This window comes from Caloenas nicobarica, chromosome 14 (assembly GCF_036013445.1).
Source record: "Caloenas nicobarica isolate bCalNic1 chromosome 14, bCalNic1.hap1, whole genome shotgun sequence".
Taxonomy (NCBI): Eukaryota; Metazoa; Chordata; class Aves; order Columbiformes; family Columbidae; genus Caloenas; species Caloenas nicobarica.
In genome coordinates, this window is record NC_088258.1 from 11,328,688 (window position 1) to 11,352,962 (window position 24,275).

The 24,275-nt window shown below is 47.2% G+C and overlaps 1 protein-coding gene across 1 annotated transcript in view; it reads left to right on the top strand.

The window, feature by feature from the left end:
• Positions 1-2,287: 2,287 nt before the first annotated feature.
• CARHSP1 (calcium regulated heat stable protein 1) overlaps positions 2,288-24,275 on the top strand; it is a 33,515-nt gene continuing 11,527 nt past the window's right edge. The window contains exons 1-3 of the mRNA XM_065644873.1: positions 2,288-2,342; positions 20,236-20,425; positions 23,084-23,206. Coding sequence (XP_065500945.1) covers positions 20,256-20,425; positions 23,084-23,206 — 293 coding nt within the window. The 5' untranslated portion in view covers positions 2,288-2,342; positions 20,236-20,255. The remainder of the gene's footprint in view (positions 2,343-20,235; positions 20,426-23,083; positions 23,207-24,275) is intronic.

Consider the following 24,275-nt stretch of genomic DNA (forward strand, 5'->3'; position numbering starts at 1 on the left):
TCCTATTTTTTGTCTGTCAGGACTGCTGAGGGGAGCGCTCAGTCCCTGCAAGAGCCCAGAGCTGAGTAAGCAGGGGACCAGCCAGCAGGCAAGCAGAGAGGCAGGAGAGCCCCACAGCTCTGGGCCACCTCCTGCCCTCCTCCTGACGGTGAAGTGCCTTTTGCCGGCCCAACCCAACAGCCGTGGCCTTGGGGAGGGTTCCCAGCCCTGCCCGTGTCCTGGGAAGGACCTGACACCGCTCTGCTGCTGGCCACGCCAGGGACAGAGAGAGCAAGGTAGGCACACGTGCTGAAAATTATTAACTGGTCATTAGCAATTGTACTGAGGGAATGGAGAAGTGGAGAGAGACAACCTGGAACTCAGGAGGGAGCTGGAACCTCTCATCTCCAGCAGCTGGTGAAAAAAGCCTCAAGCAAAATCCCATTTTCTAACTGTGGTAGCTGGGGACACGCACAAGCACACGGAGGGTCCCCCAAGCCCACGACTTTGTAGTGAAAACAAACCTGGTGACTGTGGGCATACATTGTCATGTATCTCCCAGAAGCCATGCATTTCTGTTTGGGAAGAAGAGAGAGAGAGGGGAAAGGAAGCGGGATGATTCATAAGTGCTGAACTTTTGAGGAAAGCACAGCTGTTATCCCAGATCGGGGAGACTGCTCTGAGCAGTACTTACCTATGGTGTGCTTTTCCCTTCAGCCTCCTCCACCTCAAAAAAATCAGTCAGTTTTGCTACACACAAAGCAAAACATAAAAGATTTCCCGGAACAAAATTGATGGTTTAAGCAAGAGGAGTCATCAGTGCATTACTATACATGTTACAAAGGGTAAGATCTTGTGTGGAACAGAAGCGGATGAAGAGGTAAGATACTTTGGAAGATGACTCTGTGGTTGATGTAGGAACCTGGTTATTTCATTTTGTGTGATCTCTTCTAGATCTCCCATCTCAGATCAAACCCTGCGTGTTATAGGACTTGTGTTTGGTTTTCCTTGTGAAAAAAGCCCTGCTAAAATCCATTTGTGCAGTTTTACCAGAAGTGGCAAACTGCTGTTTCTTCTGTGATTATGGTTAGCTAAAGGATTGTATACTTGTATCTCCTATAAATCGTACCTTTGTGATGATATGAGGACGTGATTTGTCTGGGACCTGTACATGGAAAAGAACCAGAAAGAATTCTGTGCCTAAGCTACCTTTTCCAAACCATGTTCTAAAATACTGGGGTTTATTATCACCAGGAAAATTGTGCACAGATGAAAGCATTGCGAAAACTCCGCTGACTGGGTGCTGGATGAAGACAACTCTCTCTGCTCTGATATCTTTCAGTTCTGCTGCAGCTTCGACTTCAGGCTCTGTTGTGGCAGCTCTGGTTCATGCAGGAGATGCCAAACACATGTGAATGATGCTACTACAGAGCACGCGTGGGGGCTTTCTCATGGGCTTGTGCACAGCTCAGCTCCTCATCCCTCCTCCTTGCAAAATCCAGGAAAATATACCAGGATTATTCTTCTGTAACTTCGTTTGGTTGTACTGAGCTCTCTGGCTGTATCATCCTGTCTTTAGCACCATTTTCACTTCACTATGGCCGATCGTGGTGGTCTCGGTGACTGTCGCGGGGAGAAAAGCCCGTGTGTGGGGTGAGGTGCTCTGCATGTGTGCTTTCTGTGGGGAGAAAAAAAAAGGAATAAACTTTTTTTCATGTTCTTCGTCAATACAACTAAACAAGCAAGATTAAATTGGAGCAATGGTGGTTCAGACTTAAACAGTAGGAGAAACTTTCAAACAGCAACTATAGTTAAACACCAGGATAGATTGCCGAGGGATGTTTGGAATCTCCATGACTGGAGATTTATAAAAACAGGTTAGACAAACATCCGTCAGGAATGATTTTGGTATAGTTGATCTTGCCTTGGGGTAGGGGGCTGAACTAGATGACCTCTAAAGGTTCCTTTCAGCCCTCTTTCCTATGATTTTATTAAAAATACACGAAATGATTGCATGTAGAATCGAGCGCGTCACCGTGGGAATCGCGGGGGGAATAAAATTACACGTAGAAAAGCAAAGCTCCCGATTTAGTTAAAACGCACCTGCAGACGCCAAGTCGCGGGTTTGTCCCCGCGCAGCCCCGCTGCCCGTGGGGGCGGCCGGGGGGTGACCGGGGCGGCCCGGGGATGTGAGGCCGGCAGCGGCCGGGGCGGAGCGGGGCCGCGGGGGGGGCAGCGGCCGGGGCGGAGCGGGGCCGCCAGCCCGGCCCACCCGCCTTATAGCGCGGGGCGCTGGGCGGCAGCACCGCCCCGAACCCGGCCCTGCCCGCAGCGGCTGCTGCGCCCGTCCTGCCCTGCCCGAGGTGAGCGGGGGGCGCCGAGGTGGGGGGCCCTGGGCTGCTTTCGTCGTGGGTTTTCTCGAGTGAAGAGCGGGACGGGGGCGATGTCGGGAGGGTCCCGGTCGCTCAGCGCCCGGAGTGCGGAGCGGCCGGGGCTGAAACGCCGCCCGGGGGGGAAACCGGGGCGGGTGCGCCTGCTGGGACCTGCGGCGTGCGCTGCTCCGCTCTCCTCTCGGTGCATTCATTTCACTTACGATATTAGGGCTGATTGGCTTCCCCCCTTTCCTTTCCTTTTCTTTTTTTAACGCTTATTTGCGCCTTTTTTTTTTTAACTTAGGAACTGGGGATGTGTCATTGTTACACCCAGAACTGCTTATTGTACAAACCATGAGAAAGACAAAGCATGCTAAATAAGAGCTTTCTCGCACCAGGAAGGAAGAGGTCAAACAGCACTGGTTGCTTAAAGGGATACTTCAAAACTTCTTAGAGAGTCTTGCTAGAGAGTCTGTTGCCGAGGCATAAACAGTTCGCTTTTACAGTCAGCACCTCTGCTCGTTAAATCTGGGGAAAACAACCCTTATTTTGTGTTCTCTTTGCGTGTTGGATGTGTATGCATGTCACTTCTTGCCTTTGTAGAGAAGCCTCTGAGCTTAATCTTTGGATCTGTGCCTCCCTTTGGCTTTTAGGGAGGGGATTTGAAGTTCTTTTCTGACACTCTTTTTTTTCTGGAACTGCAGAGCTACTTCTGAGAAATGTTTGCAAAACCTTCTGTGGTGCCAGATTTGATTCTTGGAGAGCCTGAGAAAATTTTAAGGCTGTTTTGGTGTGAGATTGAGAAGGGGTTTTTTGACTGCTTTTCTCAACTTTCACCTTCTGATTATTGTATTATGTTTGGCAAACATATTTTGTTTCCTTCTGTTGATTATTAATGGAAGATAGCAAGTCCTACGGATGTAGCTGCAGAGGGCTTGCAGTTTCACAAATGCAGCTTAGAATCTTGTTAAATCTAAAGAGACTTAACTAACATGTAGTAAGGGTAATATTTTTTAAAAGTATGCATATATGAAGACTTTCTGTGTTTACAGAAAAAAATTGCGTGTGCCAAAGGAACCATGGGGAAGATGTGACTGTTCTCTGGCAATGAGTATATTCTAACATGCTATGTGGGGGTGTAAAAGGAGAGAAAACACGTCTCTTATGAGTGGCCCTATGCAGGGGCAGAACTGAGGCTGGTGCTCATCCCACAGCCCCATGTGCATCATGACACCCACGTGTGACATCACCGACGGCAGTTGTGCCGCCCATCTGTCCCCCCCGTGTCCTGTGCACCTGGCCACAGGTGCCCCCTCTGCTGCCCTGAGCTTCTGTCGCTGTGGTTTGCCCGTGGTTCTAAACGCTTTGACCAGCATCATCCTCGCCTTTACTTGCGTGCATGTGTGCACAGAACTATTTGCGTACAAGTAATTTGAAAGTAGCCAGATAGGTCAGGTAATGGTGACTTCTGTTTTCTCGTAGGGCTGTTGCTTTTTGAGTAGTGGTGCACTTTGGGTGAATCCAGTGCTCATATACACTTTCACGATGAATATGAATGTATCCACTGCTAGAAAAGTTCCCTTACAGCAAACTGCCAGACGATGTTGGTGTTACACTACATGAAATGTATTTTTTTTGGTGAAATGTGGTGTGGGAGGTTATTTCTAGGCGACAGGACCAGCAGGCAATGGCCAGGGATGTTCTTGGTGCTAGTCCTGGAAGCGGCAGAAGAAATCCCTCACCTGTTTCCATACCATGAGCGATCTGTGGGGTGCAGAAGCAGACGGGACCTGCTGGTTGTGGCTGGGGGGCTTCAGGGTGAAAGCTGTTACTTTTCATCTATATTTGTCTCAAGTTTCCATCTGGAACAATTTTTGGATCACTGCTGGTGGAGTAGACTCAGCAGGGATTAATATTAATTGCCTGAAACTTAGAAGAAAGCAAAACCGAACGAGATTGTAACTGTTCAAGTCTGTGTTGATAAACATTCTGCCTGTTGGTGGCCAGAGTTGATGGTTAATCTGTCCTTCATCTGGAAGGTTTCTGACAGAGACTGAGGAGACGAATTGAGTTTGAAAAGTGCAGAACGCATCAACTTCTGTCTCGGAGCAGGGGAGGGCAGCGAGTCGGTGGGAGCCCCTTCCCTGGGGCTGGGAACAGCGTTCTGCACAGCAGAGGAGCGGCAGTCTTTGAAGAGGAGCAAAGGAATTAAATGGCATGGTTTTGTTTTGTTTTTCTGCACTACAGTTTTTCAAAAACACGCAAACAAAACCCTTGCTTTTTGCAACAGGTTGATGTAGAGAACCAAACAAAAAGAAACAGCTGAAACACTGTGTAGAGAAATGAGCGATGCAGAGCAATGATTTGGGTTTGCTTGCGTCACTCCCCACTGCAGTTCAAATAAAATGAAAAATTGAAAGCATTCGTCGGACTAACTGCTTTCTCTTTTCTCTCAGGGCAGGGGAGAGACGGTTGTTTTGCTTCCTTCTGTCAGTCTAATATTGTGTGTTCCTCCTGCCGAGGCAGCCCCCTGGCCGGATCAGCGATCTCCATTTCCGCTGGTGTCTGCTCGTTCCATCCATCGCTGCGGGTTGGTCGGTCTCTGGGTCTCGCAGGGGGAAACTCAGCGCCTGGGGAAGCAGCCGGAGCCTTGCGCTGCTCTTTCAGTTCTGTAATTTTGTTCCTCTGAGCCGGCCTCTGCTAGCTAGGTAGCGGTTTCAGGGCTTTTCTGTGTGTCTGTTCTCCTTTTCCATGACGTATGTGTGGATATAGCTTGTGTGATATAACCCACGTTCTCAGGAAGAGCACTGAATGAGGCAGTGAATGGTGTTTGTGCAGCTAACAAAGACAGTGCTGCATACATGGCATTGAACTCTCACTGTTGCTGCATTGCTTCTTGCACAGTCTCTCCTTTCTGAGAATAAACAGCTGCCTTTTGGTTTTTGTAAACAGGCACAAGCGAGATCACTTTGGAGGAAGACTTTGCCTTTTTCCCCTCAGGTAGTTACTAAGAAAAAAATACATTAAGGAAGAGAAGATGCAGAGATGGGAACCACTCTTTGTCTGTGTGTGGTACAGGAAGACACTTAGCTTTCATTTCTGTCATTTTTGGGGGCATGTGGAGTGCATTAAAGTGGCGCTTCTGTCGTTTGCTCTCCCCCAGGGAAGCTGTAAAATACCACGCGAGTCACGTTGCATCTTCTCAGGCTTGGCCGTAGGGCTTAGGGGTAGATGTGGTGTGGGCTCTGCCCTGGGAGCCTGACCTGCGCTAATGGACAGAGCTTGTAGACCCTGGAAAACCCCTCCCGCCTCCCTTAAATCACGTTTGCTTTGAGTGGTTCCTCTGCTGCAGTCTCACCCTCTGGTTTCACAGGCGAGCGGATTCTTTATTTGCCATTGGTTTGAGGCTGTTGCACAGCTCCTTTTTTCACTGGGTCGATTTAAAATATAGATAAATAATGAAGTAACCTAAGAAGTCCTTTTAAAATAACGATTGAGTATCTTGGGGCTAATGACACTTGCATTAAGAGGTTGCTGCATTATTAATACGATTTGGAAACTGAATAGTAGTCTAAAGGAAATGAACATTAAATTTTTGACCCATTATCTATGATGTGAGTGTTATGCTCTGCTGGCTAATCTGACACTTGTCTTGAGTTCTGCGTTTCTCCAGGGAAGAGCTGGAGATAGGGTGAAGGTCTTGACAGATGTTTAAATACTAAGGCGTTTCAAGGGCAGCAAATGTGAATTTGGCCTTTGGATTCTTGCCGGGCTGTTGGGTAATAATTCTGTTCGGTGGCCTGTGACCACACGTTTCACCTAGCAACGGGGCCTGGGGAGGGAAACTTGGGGTTGAGCCGCAGCCTCCCCTTTGGAAGGTGATCAGATAGTGGAGTGATAAAAGCACCGAGAAAACAGAATAAACCGTAGTTAAATCCCTGGATGACTTTCCACCGAGAGCGGCGCTGTGGGAAGGGCTCCATTACAGTTTTCTGGAAAAAACATGTAAGTGTGCGTGCACCGTGTTCCTCACCCCGATGGCTCTGTGCCCGATCTGATCACAGACCGCTTTGTGCGGGACGAAGGGAAACGGAGAACCTTGACCTAACCGTTTCTCTTGAATATTAAACGATGCTGCTCTTTTGCCATGCCTCCTGAGCCGCACGTAACTTTGGAAGCGGCAGAGCAGTAAGAGCTAAGGCTGATTCCAGGACGAAAAGCAAGGTCCGTGTTGGTGCTGCTTGGAGTGGGAGCTGCTGAGGTGACGTGCTGGGGACTGGGGTGGGAGGCCAGGCCGGGTCCAGCGCTCGTGGAGCTGCGCTTGAGAGACACAGTGGGACGTGGGCAGCGTGACGGGCGCTGCCTTTTGTGCCCTGGGGCAGCGGGTCTCCCTCTTGCTCAGCCACGTGCCGCGTGCCGCATGTCACATCAGCGGCGTGTGTGTCCCGTGGTGAGGACAGGCTGCCGGTGGGTGTGGAGACACAGCTGCCTGCTGCGATTGCAGCTTTTGGATGACTAACAGTAAATGTGTGTGTGTATATATATATATATATATGTATTTCTGAGAATCGAAGTGTGAGCCTCTGCTTCCAAAAGGGTGTTTGCACAGCTGGCTGTGAGCAGCGAGGTTTGTAGCCAGCCCAGCATCTGATGTTCACCTTGCCTTCCTGGGCTGGTGCGGGCAGGGATGGTGTGTTCTGTGGTGACAGCTCTGCCATGGGCAGTCACACTGCTTTCCTTCAGACAGCTCTGCATCTTAACAGCTTTTCCAGGAATGCTCCTTTTCCCGAGCTTTCAAATTCTTTGCCACTTGCTGTTTAAGAGACTGTCCAGACAAAGAGTAGTCTGTGTCCATTTAATCTCACCTGTCCAGTTGGGGAGGAGTTTTGTTTTTATGTTAATACTCATTTAAAATTTGGTTTGTTTACATTGGGCAGCCAGTCAGGTTGACCAAGGCACGCTAGCGATATGGACTATATTGTTTTATGACCTCCTGCGTTCTCAGTGATTATCGTTTGATGGTGTTCTCTTGGCGAGATGATTTCAGAAGGCCGGTCAAAGGCACTGCTTGTTTTCAGTTAAGTCAGTTACTTGATTAAAGTAAAGCACAGTCGTGGTTGCAACTTCTTGACAATTACTTAAAAGGGTAAATGAAACTGCCAAACAGCAACCTAAAAGAATTTCCTGTTTACAAAACTTACACCTGCTACTGGGGTGTAAAGAAATGGTTTTGATTTTTTCACCCAGCTGAGCAAGGCAGTGCCTGTCGCTGTGGTGGCATGTCCAGACCTGGAGCTCTGCCGACAACAGCCAGGAAAGGCAGAATTTACTCAGCTGTGTGGGCTGTGAGTCTATTTCCTCTAATATTTGGAGAAAAATCTATCAGTGGGGATTATGAAACGTGGCGATAGCCTGTTCATAGAGCCTCTTTGTGATGGAGACTGGTAGGAGGAGTTCTCAAAGTATTTCTAAGTATTTTGCATGGTGAGTGTTTCATTTTACTGGTAGGGGAGAGAGTAAATAGAGTGAATATTTGTATTCGCTTTCTGCTTTATGGTCTTACAAAAAGTGTGTCTGAAAAATGATCTTACGCAAGGCTCAGTCTCTGAATAAACGTGCGGTTTGTCTCCGTGCAGAAAGGCTGCTTTTCCCTGTCCCAGGAACTCTGGCAGAGTCCTAAAAATTCTTCTCACTGATGTTTAAAACGCAGGTTGTAGAGGAGAAAATGCATCTGTACGTGTATCTGTGCAGCTCTACTGCCTTCTGATACATTATTTTTTAAAATTTTAGTTTTACTTTTTCCCAGTACCAGGTTTAAGCGAGAAAGGTCTCTCTCCCTGGGGATGCGAGATGCACTGCGGTGTCTTTTACCTACTGTAGTGGGGACTTGAGGAAGGAAACTCCGTGCTGGAGCCAGGCCAGGCTGCACCTGGCAGAACTGCTGCACGGGCACTGCCGGCAGCATCCCAGGGTCACGGTGTCATCGTGCCGCTGCTGCACTGTCAGTTTTTCACATGCTGACCTTTCCCACCCTTCCAGCCCTCAGGCTTTTCATGTAGATGAACCTCTCTTGAAAATCCTCACAGAGGAATCAAATGAGAAACAAATGTAGTGCAGAGCTGTCTTGGCATTTATCACAGCCCCACAGGGCTTTTTTGCTGAACACTCGCTAGGCTGGTGTAATTGGGATCCTAATCAAATTTGTTAAACATTTTAGTGTGGCTGTGCTGCAGTGCTGCCTCTTCCCTGGCACAGATCCTGAGGATGAACGCTCCCTCTGGTACCCCACCGATGTGGAGCCGCGCAGCCTGGGACCTCCTGCCCACCAAGACCAGGGTGAACCCACCAGATGTGCACACACCTGGTTTCCCAGTGCAGTGACATGACTTGTTCTGGACACGGGGCTTGCTCATGAGGCAGCCAGATGTGCAAGCTTACCTGAGGTTTCTTAGATGTGTAGCACCAGGTTTCAAGCAAAACATTAGTCTAGGTAAAAATAACAAAGGCACTATTATGCATTTCCTTGCATTCGTTTTCTCGCTGATGTGGAATCTCTCTCGGTTGTGGGTCTGTTCCAGCTGCCTGTCGCTCCTGTACAGACCCTTGTGCATGTGTTAAACCCTCCTGGGGATGACTGCATCCCAGTGCTGCGTGCACGGGGCTGCCGCAGCAAAGAGCACCCAGCAGCCCGTTCCTCCTGCCTGCGAGCCTGACTCCTGCCTCCTGCGGGTCCCAGCTCACAGCGTAGCGTGTTGGGCTGCAGATCTTGGATATATGAAACCAATGCATTGAAGGGGCATCTCCATCCTTGGCGTGTCCCGTGGTGTCTGTGTGGGAGCTGTTCCCAGCTGGGCAGCTCACCCTGCGCTCCAGGGGTTTATGGCAGGCAGAAGCCCAGCTTGTTTTTGGGTTTCATCCATACCCCTCGAGACTGCCAGCTGGCTGTCAGTGCCCCCTGGCTTGCCTGCAGCCTGCCTTTAGCAGATCTGGAAAACGTTAACTTCTTAAGGTCATGTAACTGTTAGCACGTGGCCAAACAGGTAAATTCTCCCAAGTAGCAAGTGACAGGACAAGAGGAAATGGCCTCAAGTTGTGCTAGGGGAGGTTTAGATTGGACAATAGGAAAAAATTATTCACGGAAAGGGTTGTCAGGCATTGGAACAGGCTGCCCAGGGAGGTGGTAGAGTCACCATCCCTGGAGGGGTTTAAAAAGCGTTTAGACAAGGTTCTCAGGGACATGGTTTAGTGCTAGAGTTAGGTTAGGTTATGGTTGGACTTAATGATCCTGAAGGTCTCTTCCAACTGAAATGATTCTGTGAATCAAAATAATATTACGTAAAGACACTCACTACCATTGCTGTGTGTAGTGTTTGCTCTGCTTGTGTGTCCCATTCCCTCTGTTTGCAATCGAAGTAGATACAGCTCTTTGGGGTGGTGACTGCTGTAATACAAAGCCAAGTACAATTTTCTATTAAACATGTGCTTCTGTATTGCTTTTTAGTTTTGTACCTGAAGAATATACATGCCTCAAGATTTGTCTGCTTTGTTTTCCAACTATAACAGTTGATTTTTACCTTCCCTGGGAAGCTTACGTTGCCTGTTCCCTTGCTTTGGCGTGTGTTGGCTTTCGAGCATTAATGCAGTAGACATAAATAATAGCGACAGCATCTGTGATTCTGGACAGCTCTGTCCTGTTCCGTGCCCTTCCAGCACATCACTGGAGCCACGGCTCTCGAAATCACAGCATGGTAGATAGTTTTGTTGATGTGTAAATAGGCACGAAATCCAGCCTCGCACACGTGCCTGTGCTGGCGCTGCGGTTTTGCAGGCAGTAAAACACAATACAACTGCTTTTGCCATTTAACTGGCTCTGAACACAGAGGGTGGATGTGCTGAGCAAGAAAGATGAGTCTGTGCGCACACAGTCATTGGGGAAAGCAATCAAACCCCCTGTAGGTCCATTTTCTCGATAGCTGGCTAAGAACGGTGCATTCCCTGCAGTAGACTTGCTGGACTATATTTTGGTATTGTAAGCTATTTCTGCGACTAAAAAGAATTTTTTTCCTGGATGTCTACAATGTATTATCAATGATCTTTTCCAAACTGGAAAACAGGCCAAGGGGATGTGATGGAGTGTTTGTATCATGTGTAGTTTCTGGCGGGTTCAGGGTGTTTTATCGCAGCGGCTCTGGAGGGTGAGCTGTGGGGGCGTGGGGTGTGTGCTTGGGTTGCGTTGCTGTTCACGCAGTCACAGATTTGATTGCACCACGTAGGGACTACCTGTTTGTCAGAGCAGCCCATCGGGTCTGTTTGGAGCAGTCTGCTTTCGGGTCTCGTTCCCCTCCAGGGGTGTGATCCATACTGCAGTGAGCCTGGCTGTGGATTTGAGCAGGGAACCAAGGGTGGCTGTCAGGGCTCGGTCGGGGTTTTGTATCCAAAGGTACGGACATAGCTCGTCCTCACCACGCTGCTGCGAAGGAGGTTGTTATCTCCGCTTTAGAGCTGTGGAAATGAGGACTTTGGGGGCGGTCTCAGGGTCACAAGCACAAGCGTGAGTACGGCATGCTGAGATGTACTGTAAATCGGGTTGAGAAATGTGGTGGAGGGAAGAAGAAAAACAGAAATGCAATCGTTAAATGGGCCAGGGATCTATAAGCATATATATGTATGAATTTCCTCCATTAAAATTGAGGTCTGTCATCCCATCTCCTGTATTAAGTGTGTGTAAAAATGTTCCTTTTGTTTGATTTTAATGGAATGTGCATTTCTACACCTCTGAGTGCTCTGTCAGCACAGGCTGAATATGCGTTTCACCAACCTGTCTTTGCTGGGGCGATGAAGCCAGTCGCTGACCTCTCATGCAGGTGGAATGTCGTTTTTAAATTTTGCTGTTGTAAAAATACCTATTGTAGGTGCAGCTGCTTGTGATGGGACCATTTGTGCTGATGGAGCCTGGGCAGTGGGATGCAGGTGGAAGCTGTGGGACAGGACAAGGGGAGGCTTTAATGGAAATTAAGAGCATCTCTTTGTTGCTCAACAGAAACCACTCTTGTGTCAGATACAGAGGACTTTTTGTTTCCTAAAGTATTTCGGTAAATTGTGTATCTGTTGGTCATTAATTGATATTGATGCAGATTCCTAATGACATCTCAATCACAAACCTTTTGTTTAATTGATTTCTGTGAAATCTAATGGAAATATACTCAGGTTATTGCACTAGGATGCTTTAAAGGAAATGTAGGAGGTGTCAGGCAGTGAGACTGGGAGATGGCCTGAGCATTGGGACAGCCAGAAAATAGAACCAGGCCTGGCAAAAAGGAGTCTGGGTCTGTGGGTGCCTCACGGTACCGATGTGAGGATCAAGTTATTTGTGAGTGGTTCCTGACTGCATCCTGCATCTGCCTCTCGCTATAATGCTGGCAGATGAAGTGGCCTCAGAGCATTATTTTTTTACTTTGCCGACGCTTGCATGCCTCATAAATTTCCATGGTTATAGATCTTTGTAATGTGAACTGTTTTCCTCTATTGAAAATGTTGATTAGGGAGGAAACACAGTGAACTAATTGTTCTGAGTAACACTTGAGCCACATAAATATTTCAGGGGATTTCAGTAGCCTTAAAAGGCTCAAAGTTGCACATGAACAAACTTACCCATAATCGTGGCTGAAGTTTTGTGATATGAGAGGAAGCTGAAGAAGGGAGAACTTTTCATAAGTGCCTAGGGATTTACATATGTATAACTATTCTTTATAATAATGTGACACTGTGTAAGTCCACTTGCCTTGTAGATGAGCCCTAAGATGCTTAGGCACAAGATACATGAGCTATTTCTCATGTTTTGGTATAAATGTTTTCTGCCAAAATGAAATAAATCTTGGAATGAATTCACATGGGCCGTGCCAGCGTGGAAATAATGGCAGAGGAAGAGATTCTGACTTGCAAAAGCACTGAGGGAAGGAAGAGCTGAGTTGCAGAGCTCGAGAGCAAGTGCTGGAAGAGACAGCTTGTTCCCTGTTCAGATGTACATCGTACTTTATCTGGGAAATACGTAAGCTTACTGCAATTGAGTCTGTTCAGAAAGAATAGGGCGAGATGTATTTATTGTTGCCTCTGCTATCCAAGAACAGAGTTCCCAGCCTTGGCTAGTGGAGATGTGATAAAGGAGCAGGAGTCTGGAGCGATCAGTACAATGGTTCTGTGCTGGAAACCATAAAACATTGAACAGATAATACCTGCTTTCTGGCCAAAACCAGCTAGCTTGTGACAAGCTAAATCTTTAGAAATATTTGGTGCTAGTAGGGTTTATTGTGAAAGAAAGAGTAATGGCAGCCATTCAAGTGACCAATCAGGGGGGTGATTTAGAAATACCAAGATGTGTTTTTGCTTTTGTACTTAGAAATTTAAAAGGGGAGGGCTGAACGCCAGAAAGAAGCTTGTAGCTCCTCTTGCTCTCTATCCCATTTATGTCACTTCTGGTGGAAAATTTAAGGTTTGATTTACAAATAAAGCTGCACCCTCCCCTGTGTGCTCCTCTGAGCTAATGCTTCTTTCCCGTTCGGCCCCTTGCATACTATGCCCTTCCCTTTCCTTTGCTTACCTTATTTGCTATGTTCTGTCTTTTGATCTCTCTGCACCTTCTTAATTTCTCTGTAAAAATGACTAGTCCTCACTGTCCACTAAAAGGAGATTTTTTTTTTTTCACATGACAGTTAAGCTGTGGGACTCTTTGCCACAGGATACTATGGGTGCTAAAAGATTATATGAGCTCAGGAAGGGCCTGAAAAAAGGTCACAGGAGGTTATCAAATACAAATATGCAACCTTTAGTTTGTCATTTATTTTAACTGTGCATCCGGGATGCCGGAAAGATGTTAAGGGTGAGCACCACAGAGTACTCACACTTATCTCTGACCTAGGCAGCCACATCTGGCTGCCAGCATCAGACTGAGTAAAGTCGTCTTGATTTTTTTTTTTTTTTTTTCCCCCCCCATTTCACTGCAAAAGTCCTTTTCTGGTCTCCCTTCACACTTCCCTGCCCTTTGATTACAGCCATTCTGGGACATATGAAGACTAATGTGTACCTGGGGAAACCAAGACTTGCTACGGGAGGTGCCGTGCCATGTACTTGGCTCCAGGGAAGAGCGCTTGGAGCAGGGCTTTGGGAGTTGGCGTAAATGCTCCTGCTTCTGCAGCGTGGGTGTTGTTGGCAGTGGTTTTGCAAGCAGCTGGGTAGTGCTGCGACACAGAGTCACTGTGCTGCTACAGAAACACCGGGGTTTGTAGACCGGCAGCCCGTGCAGAAAGCAGTTGGCAGACGGAAAGCAAGGCAAGATGCTGGGTGTTTCAGCCCAGGCTTGTGCCAGCTCAGCATTGCGGTCTTGCCAGCCCGGGAGGGCTGATTGACGGCCTGCCTGCAGCCGTGCCTGGACCTGCTGTTAGCTGCCCCAGCAGCATGTGGGTGGGTGTAAAAGCTCGTCCCCACCGCGGGGGCTCCCACCGTGCCTGGTTGGTGAGAGGCCCTTCTTCCTGCCGTCTCTGCCTTGTTGTGGGCTTTTTGGTTTGTACTGGAGATAACCAAAGCAAAGTGGACAGCATTGCAGGTGGCAGTCATTTAAATACTTGATGACATTAAATATATGTGCCAATAATACATGTGCACAGGAACTTAAGTTACTGGGTAACACTTGCACCTGGTTAGCATGAACTAATTATCACCATCATCTTCATCCTTGCTTGGGAAGAGCTCCTAGAGGAGGATATTTGCCTGGGACCTGTCGTTGCTTGTCCATGAGCTGGAGACAGTTTTCCATTTCTTTTAAACTGTTCTTTAAACAAAAAGAATTAGATAAATGAGATGTTGAAAGCAGGCTGATGGCTTGTGCTGTACGAGAGCGTGAGGGGCCGCGTGCTGGTCCTGGGACAGCTCTGTGCCAGCTCTGGGACTGCTGCCCAGCATCATCCCGAGAAAGTTATCTTCCTGCTGGGTGCTGTTGTCTTCTGCTCCCACTGAAATACTTTTTGACAAGCTGTAGGATGAAATATCATCCTCCTCGCATTACTGTGCACACTCGCCCTTTAGGCCAACCCTGATCAGCACTGTCATCTGTGGCAGCTGGGTACAACCTCCTGGGCTTGCAAGTGAAGGATCCTGGCCACTCTGTTCAGGGCAATTGGGAGCAAGAAGTTTATGCAGCATCAATCATAGCAAATACTTGATTTGCAGCAAGAAAGGATCTTGATTCCTCTTTATTTCTGATCAAATGAGCCACAGGGTACCACCGCGTATTCTTCAGTATAGCCATAAACCCATTGCAAAGTGTACCTAATGTAACTCTCCACTCTGCTCCTTAACCTAGATGCATTTTTAAGTGCATCTGGCAGCTTACATGAAAAGCGGAGAATACTGGACTGTTAGAAGTCCTTGTCTTTGTCACTGTACTGTATAGGCTGCCGATGGCTTTGCTCCAGCCCCATCCCTTTCAGTGGTCTCTGCTGTGCAGGGCTGGTTTGTGCTGCTCAGGCGGCGTTGCTGTCGCACAGCACACTGATCGTGAGAGGAGCAGAAGGGCAGACAGTGTTCAGGTAAAAGGTTCACCCCTGAGACTGCTTGGAAATACCTGTGATTGCTTAAACTCAGCCCTCTTTTAATCCAAATTAATTTGTATGCACAGACAAGCAATAGGGATTTTCCTTGTTTTATCTTGCTTTCTTTATAATTAGGTTTTTATTGGACATGGGGATGATTGGGCAACGTCCTGGTCTCCATTAACTGCCAAATCACTACAGTCTGTGGGCACTTCTCTGCAGCCTCTAACAGTGTAATGTTTATACTGTAATCCTGCGTGTTGGCACGTCACATGCATGTTGCAACTCCTCTGAGTTTCAGTGTTAATTGAAATACCAGTATTAATTGTGGAAAGTTAGTCATGCAAACTAAGCTGGAAGAGGAAGCTTTTTGAACCAGCTGTTTCATAATTGCTTGTGTTTTGCAAGTGCTTAATTCTGTGACGCAGGAGGATCCTGGCGTGCACTGGGGTCCAAGTGCCAGAAGGTGCTTTGGGCAGAAGCTGCAGGTGGGAGCAGCGCTGGGGTCTGGTGCTGGGGGGTGCGCAGGTGCCTCGGAGAGGAGCTGGGAGCTGCTTTAGAAGAACTGGGGGCACCCTTGGAGCCGAGGCCAATCACCCTCAGTTCCTGTCCTTCCCCAGGGCAAAGTATGCAAGGAGCAGAGGGTCCCGGTGCTGTCACTTGTTCAGGAGATGGCAGGAGCTGTTGGGAAAGGGTGCTCTGAACAATCGGTCTCTGCAGTGCCATCAAGCTGCGCTTTTCCTCTTGCTCAGAAGAGCTTGCAGCTGTCAGCAGAGGAGCGGGCGATGCTCAGGGGTTTATCTGCACGGCTTCCTTAGAGAAGGAAAGAAATGCAGCTCTGTAGAATAAATTTGGAAACCAGGACATTTAAGAGAGAGTCGCTTAAAAAAGAGCTCTTGACATTGTTTCTAAATCCAAGGAAAGGCCAGAAACCAAACATTTTCAGACATCCACATTCCTCTTAGAGGCTGAAACGAAAGAGCTGACTTCCAGCAAAACCCAGCTGAAAGCGGCTGCTTTTGGGGTGTGGAAACCCCTCATTCTTTGAGGAGACGCCAGGTTTTCCAGGCACACGCGGCCAGTGCTGTCCTCTTCACAAACCATTGTGATACCTTCTGAAAGCGGCTCCTCCAGACAGTGTCGTGTCCAGGCAAAGGAGCCTGCAAAGGGCTTTTTCTCGTTGCTGGAGCACGCAGAGCAATGTGTCCTGGGATGAGCTCTGTGCCCGCTGGAGTGACTGCAATGTCCCTTGTGTGAAAAAGAAACTGTTCATAGACGGCGAGGTTTCCTGGAGTCTGTCACCCTGCCCTATCCGGTTTGACTTTTTTCCAGGCATTTCCTTTAATTAAAAGTGAGACTAGATTTCCATGCTAGTGTTGTGCCGGTCAGAATGGATAACTTTTCCCAAACTGCTATTTTTAGGGTATTTTTAGAGGTTTGGGGTAGACTTAGAGAGGAATAGAAAAAGAAGAATAGAATAGAAAATAGAAAAAAAAATAGAGAATAATAGAAAAACAATGTATAGATATACAGACAAATGATAGTGACACTTACATAATACCCCCAACCTTATTTAGTTCAAATTATTTTCTTTGTAGCATTTTACGGAGAATTTCAGAAATTTCTCCAGCATGTATTGCACTCTGTGCTTTGTAGGTCACCTGTTACAGGTGATATTTTGGGGTCTCTTTGTGTACATGTTGGCCAATTGTTCTCAAAAAATGTAGTAAATATATATGTATATATATATTGGCCTTGAAATGTTGAATTAGTGTATTGTTTCCATGATGCTTCTGCGATTTATTTTACTTATATTTTAGTTCGGTGTGTGCCTACAGTCTAAAAAAAAGTATTAAAAAATCGTGTTGGTGAAAGAGAAATGATGCATGTTGATATGCGGACAGGCTTAAGGGTAAGGTTGGCATGTGGCTGGAGTTTCCTAAAGAGCCTGATAGTATCACCACCTTGCATCATGTTACCTTTGTCCTGTAAATACTCAAAGGCAAATATTTTACTGGCTCAAGCAGAAGGGCGATACTGTCTGTATTGTCCAGCCTCGTGGCTGGAATCTCGTGCCGCTGGTATTTTGTGGTGGTGATTTGCTGCGGTGGGGTCGGAGGCACAGCGGATGGGATGCTGTGGGCAGCTTGGGCAGGATGTCCCTTAGCCCTGGCTGGGGTCCGTGGGATGTTCTCCTTGCTCTGGGATTTGTGGAGAGGGGTGGCTGGGCTGGAGGGACAGTGGAAAACTGATGGAAACAGGGGTGGTGGGCTGGTGAGACATAAGCAAGCAGGTTTGTTCAGCTGGTCACACAGAGAGGAAGATATTCGCGGCTGGTAGGCAGCTGTCTGAGTCCCAGGGGTGATTCTAGATTTGCAGAGGGTCAGTTCAGAACCCAGGAGAGCATACGATAAGTGTCTTGAAGGCTGCCAGTAACTGCATTTGGAAGGCAAAACTTGTGTGAAGAGGAAGGCTGGGAGGGCTGGGGCATGGGGTTTGGGTTTGGGTGCTTGCTGTGGGCTTCGTGCCGAGCCCTGCCCAGCCCCGGCGCGCCTGGGGACGGCGCTTCTGCTCCATCGCGAGTGCTGCTGGTGGACATGAGTTAAAATCCCCGTATGAACAATGTCAAGACAGTGGCCACACCAGAACAAACCGAAACAGTTGAACTCTACCTTTGTATTTGAGAAGGTTCGGATGAAGTGATCCTCTGCCCTGAGCAAGCTGAGCGGAGGTGCGCAGGAGGCAGGAGCTGCTGTCGTCCCACCGTATGCAGAGCACACGGTAAAACCTGTTAATTCAGTGTCCAGTCCTTTTTCATTGCGTGCGATTTTTTACCATTGTCAGAGAAGCCCAAGAGGCAAGTGGATGTGCTGGTGCACTTGCGGTGATACAACGTACGTGCCAATACAGAATGTTGCTGAGCTGTAGTGTAGCCACAGCTTCCTATTGCTACTCATGTTCATCCCCTCCTCTTCTGAGCTGCACTTGCTGCAGCGGGTGTGAAGTTGAAGGAGCTGCTCCTGGTGGCCTCCAGCTGCCTGCATTTGTGCGTCAGCTCTCACCAAGCTCTGATCACAATTTAGGACTAGTGTAATAGAAATTATGAGAGTTGAGGCCATTCGTGGGTTGTGGGCAGAGAACAAAAAGAGCATTTGTGCAGTGAAATGGCATTGAATGTTCTGCATCACTGTTTTATTTTATGTTTACAGAGCAGAGGGCACAAAAATAACATAAATGGGAACAAAACATACGTTAGCACACTTATAACTCCATTTAGCCTTCTTCGTAAAGACTTTTGTGGTTCACCTATGTGTTAAAGAAAGGAAGGAAAATTCTCCTACCTCTTTACCCATGCTTGAGCAAGGGGACGGGCAGTGCTTTGTGGCTGGCTCCACTGTGTTGCTCTGGATGGATGAATAGCTCTGCATTTTGCCTGTCACCTGACAAGCTGGTTTATATTTAGATTAGGAGAGAAAGTGTTCAGTTCTGAAAGCTGCATTTTCACTTGTGCAAAGGCCAGACCATGTATGCTGAGTTATCAGAATGAGATTTTAGTTGTTTGCTCTTGTTTTTCCTGTGACTTGTTACAGCCCTGGTATGTCAAACATGCATTCCTTGAAAGCAAGGTGCCCAAAGGAGAGGTCTTTTGAAATCTGAGGAGACTTCCTCAGTACCAGCCAGCACGGTAGGTCTCTTGGAGGCGGATGTTTGGAAATTCCCATCCCTTTGGTGTTATCTTGGTCTCAGCTGAATGCTGTGCTGTGACACTGGGCAGGGCATTAGCTTGTAGGTGGCAAACGCCATCCGTAAAGCTGTGGTTTTGTTTTCAGCTGAGTTGTTGCTCTTGAGAGCAGTGTGGAAAGTTCAAGGTGGTACATGAGGGAATACGACTATCCACTTCTACCCTCTTGGCACCCTGAGCAGTTAAACACAAAAGCCTTTGTTCCCTGGTGACTTCATTCTTGAGAGGGCTTTTTAATTTTAGTCCTTAGTTTGAAGAAGAAATAATGGGAATTTGTCACTGACAAGAAGGCTGCATCTCTCAAATGTCATGTGAAGAATCCACTCCATAATTCATGGGCTGGGTAGTGTGGGTGTAGAAAGGAGAGTGCATAACAGATATGAGAGATTTCAGTTCAATTAAACTATTGGCCTTAAAGGCAGCTTTTCTTGCCTTCATGATATTTTCTTGACCTAGATCGCCAGCCTTTTTGCTGACTCATCCAGATAATTTTAGATTTCCTTAAGTACGAGTGTGGTGGGCTATTGGTTATTTTCATGCAGCTTTTCCTCCTTCCACTGCAGATGGAGACTGACACTGTAATACCAGAGCAGCGCTGATTGATTTATCTTCTTTCTGTTACTGCTGCGCATGTGAGCTGTGCATTTGTGTACATAGAAGTTCTGCTGTTTCTTATCAGTCCTCTTTCCATGGATTCTGTGAGTTCTGCTTGTTGTGTGATGAGACACGTGTTGCTGTTGTTGTGCTAAGAAAGGGACTTTCTCCCTCCTCTGCTGTAGGACGTGAATAAGAGCAAACCTGAGGTGGGCTGGGGGCCTGAATGCAAATGTGACCGTTGGCGTCCGAGTTGCTGGAAGGTTGTGGCAGAATTGGAGCTACCAAAGGGGACTGCTGGGACTGCTGCGGGGCTGGAGGGGTCGTCTCCTCGTGGTCAGTCACTGCCTCCCGGCTTTGTGTTCCTGTCCTTGGCAGAGAAAATAAAGGAGAAATAAAATAAATAATAAATAAAATAAAGAGAAAATAAAGCTTGTATGATTTTCTTCTTGCAGTGAAGCTGAAGGTGTTAGGAGCTCTGACAGAGCTGTGCTAATAGCTGAGCAGTAGCAATGAAGTTAGCATCAGCTCTGGAGGTGCAGCCTTTATTTCAGCACTTTTTCTTTCTCGTCGCGTGCGTTTGTGTGCAGATGCAGGAGGCTCCTCTGTGCTGTCTATGGTCAGACCCCACCTGTCTGGGATCTGTGTGGGGCACCCAGTCCCTGGTGCTGGGGCTGAGCTCTGCTTCAGGAGCCACTGCCTGCCAGTGAGGCAGGAACAGCAAATACGTGTTAGCCGTGGAGTAACTTGTTTTCAGTGGAGCTTCCTAGTACAACTTACAAAAGCCGTGAGGTTTAAAAATAAACTTTAAAAAAAATGAACTCGTGGGAGCTTTTGGTGCAACTGTGTCCGTGTGTACGTCTGCAGGAAGTGAGTCATATTCTTACAAAATCATCAGCTGAAGAATTTGTGGCTTTTATGACAATTCTCATTTTGGACTAAGTCCGATCCCTTCTCTCTCTAGGTTTTTCTCAGGCGTCAGGAATGTCTTCTGAGCCCGCTCCCTCCGCCTCGCAGCAGTCCTCCTCTCCACCCTCACCCGGTTCTCTCCATCTGCCTGAGAACCGCAGGGCCAGAGACCGCTCCCCGTCGCCCATGAGAGGCTACCTCATCCCCAGCCCGCTGCCCACCCGGCGGACCAGGACGTTTTCAGCGTGAGTACTGGGAAGCCTGCATTTCACGGACACAACCAAGCGGTTGCCTTTGGGCAGAATGGTCAGCCCTCTGCCGAGGTGAAGAGAGTCAGCTGCATCTGGAAGAGGCTTTGGTGTTTTACCTTTATCTCTCCTCCAATAAATTCTGATGCCACTGGACTTTTAGTCCAAATTGGTTGTAGTTTTTCAATGCTCCGTTTGTGTAAAGGATGATCAAAGTATTTTCCACTCTTTAAGATCTAAGTTTTACAGGCAGGAGAAAATACACTGAGATGTTTCAAAACAGAGTTCCGTGTCTGAAGCTTTGCTTCGCTTCAGACACCGGGTTATGGCTCTCAGGACCGGTTCCTGCTCATGTTTCTTCATCAGCTCCAGCTCCTCCTTCAGCATGATCTCTTTTCTAACCACCCTGAAGCACTGGAGCAGATCTCACCGTGGGTTTTAGTTCTGCCATCAGCCAGGTTATATTTTAGGGATGGCTCATGACCCTGTCACTTTTAGGGAGGCTTTTTCCCTTTCCCTATTCAACCTTCATGTCTCCATTTTAGGATTGCCTAGGTAGACCTGTAAAAGAATATGTCGTTTTTCAAGGTGTGAACCCTGATCTCTCTGTTTCTCTAAGATTATATGAGGTTTTTCATAAAATGAGACGAGGTTTGTTGCTGTTCGAGAGTTATCTGAGGTAGTGATCCTACAGCAGAGCTGGCTTTCCTGTGACCCCGTGGTGCCATGCAGGCTCCTGGGAGTCCCCTGCCCCACGGGGACTCCTCGCAGCGCAGCAGCAGAGCATGGTCTTGCAAGGTTTGGCCATTGCAAAAACGTCCCGGTGCCTGTGATGGGTCTCCCAGTGAGGTGCTGGCCTGCAGAAGGCAAGGTGGGCTGCGTTGTTAATCTCAGTGGCCTTTGAATTGGTATCTGAGGGTACGTCACGAAGCTGCGGCCAATCCATTGCTGGGGGTGTTCAGCCTGGAGAGCAGGAGGCTGAGGGGAGACCTCCTCACTGTCTACAACTACTTGAAAGGGGGTTGTAGCATGGAGGGGGTTGGTCTCTTCTCCCAGGTAACAAGAGATAGGACGAGAGGAAATGGCCTCAAGTTGCACCAGGGGAGGTTTAGATTGGATATTAGCAAAAAGTTCTTCCTGGAAAGGGTTGTCGGGCATTGGAACAGGCTGCCCAGGGCAGTGGTGGAGTCACCATCCCTGGAGGGGTTTAAAAGACGTGTAGATGAGGTTCTTAGGGACATGGTTTAGTGCCAGTGTTGGGTTAATGGTTGGACTTGATGATATTGAGGCTCTCTTCCAACCAAAATGATTCTATGAACTGACTTGGTAATTTGGATTGCCCTTGAAAAGGAATTCCAGGCCAGCTTTCCTCAGAGCACTGTTAATAACGAACTTTTGTAATTCTTCTCGGCTGTTAATCCTAGCCTGGTTCTTACAAAACTGAAGAATTTGTTATTTGGCTTCCACAGTTCATTACTCATTAATTAGTGTAGGAATCTTGCTGTTGTATTTGTTTGCCCTCAAAAATCAAAACAGCTCTAAATTTTTATTATTTTTTTAGTGTAGTCTTCAAACAAGGGAAGCTCTAGGTGAGTTCTGGGCCCACCGTTGTATAGAAAAGATGAATGTGACAGGCTGTGGCTTATTACTCAGTAGGATTGTTTAATTTTGGTTCATTGCAAGTGTGGGGCTTTATCTCCTTGAAAGATGCAGCTGAACTTTAATGGTTTATTTAGGGCAGTGAGTACATTTCTGCGTAACAAGCACTTGTGGGGTCAGGTGTGTCAACAGCTTTATAGGGCTAGAAAAAAAGGGATTTAATGAAGATTTCTTCTTTCTTTAGCACTTTCAGCTGTCTTTCTTTAGTGTTAGTCTGACTCAAGGAGCAGAGCTATTACCACATTTTTTTAGTGATTTTATTTGGACTTCAGTAAACTTTTAACATTTGGGAAAGTGATGTCATAATTGCCATGATGCATGTAACCAAATGGCAACACGATCACTTACCGAGTTTGAGGAATTGCTCCAAAATCCTCTTCTAGCACAGAAGCAACCTGCTGAATAGCCATGGCATTAGAAGGTCCTGATCTAGTAATGCCTCTGTGTAAACCCTGTTAAGATGTTGAAAACCTGCTGGGTCAGTGGGAGGTGAAATATTGGCTTCACTGGATCCTAGTCTGGCAGGATAACAATAAGCATGCATGCAGAAGGAATGTGTGTGTGTATATATACACACATGTATACACATTTATACCTGTCTATGCACTGCATTCTCTTGATACTACATGCACACATTTACTGTTAAATTTCTGAAAGCGCATACAACACCTTGGTGCACTCCTGAACTCACGGAAGGTTTAAGATGCTTACGTTTAGTAGAGCGTCTAACAGAAAATTTGGCAGGGTGATACAGCAGATGGATTCAAGATGGCAACTGATGGATTATAATGCTAGCAAACATCTTCATTATCTTTACCTCCCCTAAGAGGGCTACAGGCAAAACACATGCGGTGTATGAAACTGAGTAGTAAGCAGTTGCTCACTGGGAGTAAGCGTTTGGACCATTGTGCCCGTTTGCTGAATGTGCTCTGGCTGACACACCTGGTGGCATCCGTGCTCAGCAATGAACCGTTCTTCTTGTGCGCTCTTTTGCAGAACTGTGAGAGCATCGGAGGGTCCCATCTACAAAGGCGTCTGTAAATGCTTCTGTCGCTCCAAAGGCCATGGCTTCATTACCCCTGCGGATGGGGGACCCGACATCTTCGTACACATCTCTGAGTAAGTCGTCTGGGTGGCCAAGGAAGGCTGGAACTTTGGTTTGCCTTAATTACTGAATGCTTTTGACGTTTCACATGCAGGGATAGTTTATAATCTGCCACCCTTACTTCAGCAAAGAGGAGTTATGCAGATGTTACTGGCAGCGGTAGATTATGCTGTTCTTTTCCTGTATTACTATAAATCTGTTAAGTTAAAAACGAGAAGATCCCGTCAAATCTCTCAGACTAAGCTGTGCCATTTCACCCAGACCCAGAAACTTGCATTTACCTGAAGCCAGTCATCTATGCAGTATACAGTTTTAAAGATTTATCAGTGAAAATTCACTACTTTTACTTTGCACTGCTTGTACCATTGTTAAACAAAAGGTTAATTACCTTTACTGTTAAGAAAAGTCATACTTTATTACTTCCTTGAATTTATCTAGCTTCAGTTTTGAGCACTTTATAGCTAAAGCTTTCTCTGTTAAAGGGTTCGTTAGTACCTCTACTTTTTACCTTGAACACACTGAGAACCATCACCTCTGAATCTACTTCTTGATAAACCAAACAGATTAAGCTTTTTTCAAGTCTTGCACTGAGAATTTTTTTCTCTGGTCTCAAAGTCTTTCCAGTCTCTTTTCTAAGTGTGCTGTCGAATTTAAATATCATTTTAAAACAGTACACAGTACACATACTTTCAGTATATGGAGATAAAATCTCCTCCAGATTCCTGCTCCGTTTCCCTTTCTGTACATCCCATAATCGCATTAGCCCTCTTGTCCCTGGTCTTTTGCTGAGTTGCTTATCTGCTCTGCCCTCCGCATCCTCTGCAGGGCCAGCGTTGGGCGCAGTCCCAGACCCAGCCTGGCACCCCGGCACAGTTTGCGTTCCTTGCTGTGGGACTTCACCTTTGTTTGCAGCGCAGCACATCTGATTGCAGTGGGTCCCGCCTGCCGCGGGATCCAGCTCACGCTCCGTGCTGCGCTGTCTTGGTTATTTATTGCTTGGCTAATCTGCGGGGTTTAACAGACAGTTATGGATTTGAGATGTTGACCGGCCTGGGGGCTGAAACTGATCTCTGAGAGTGTGTA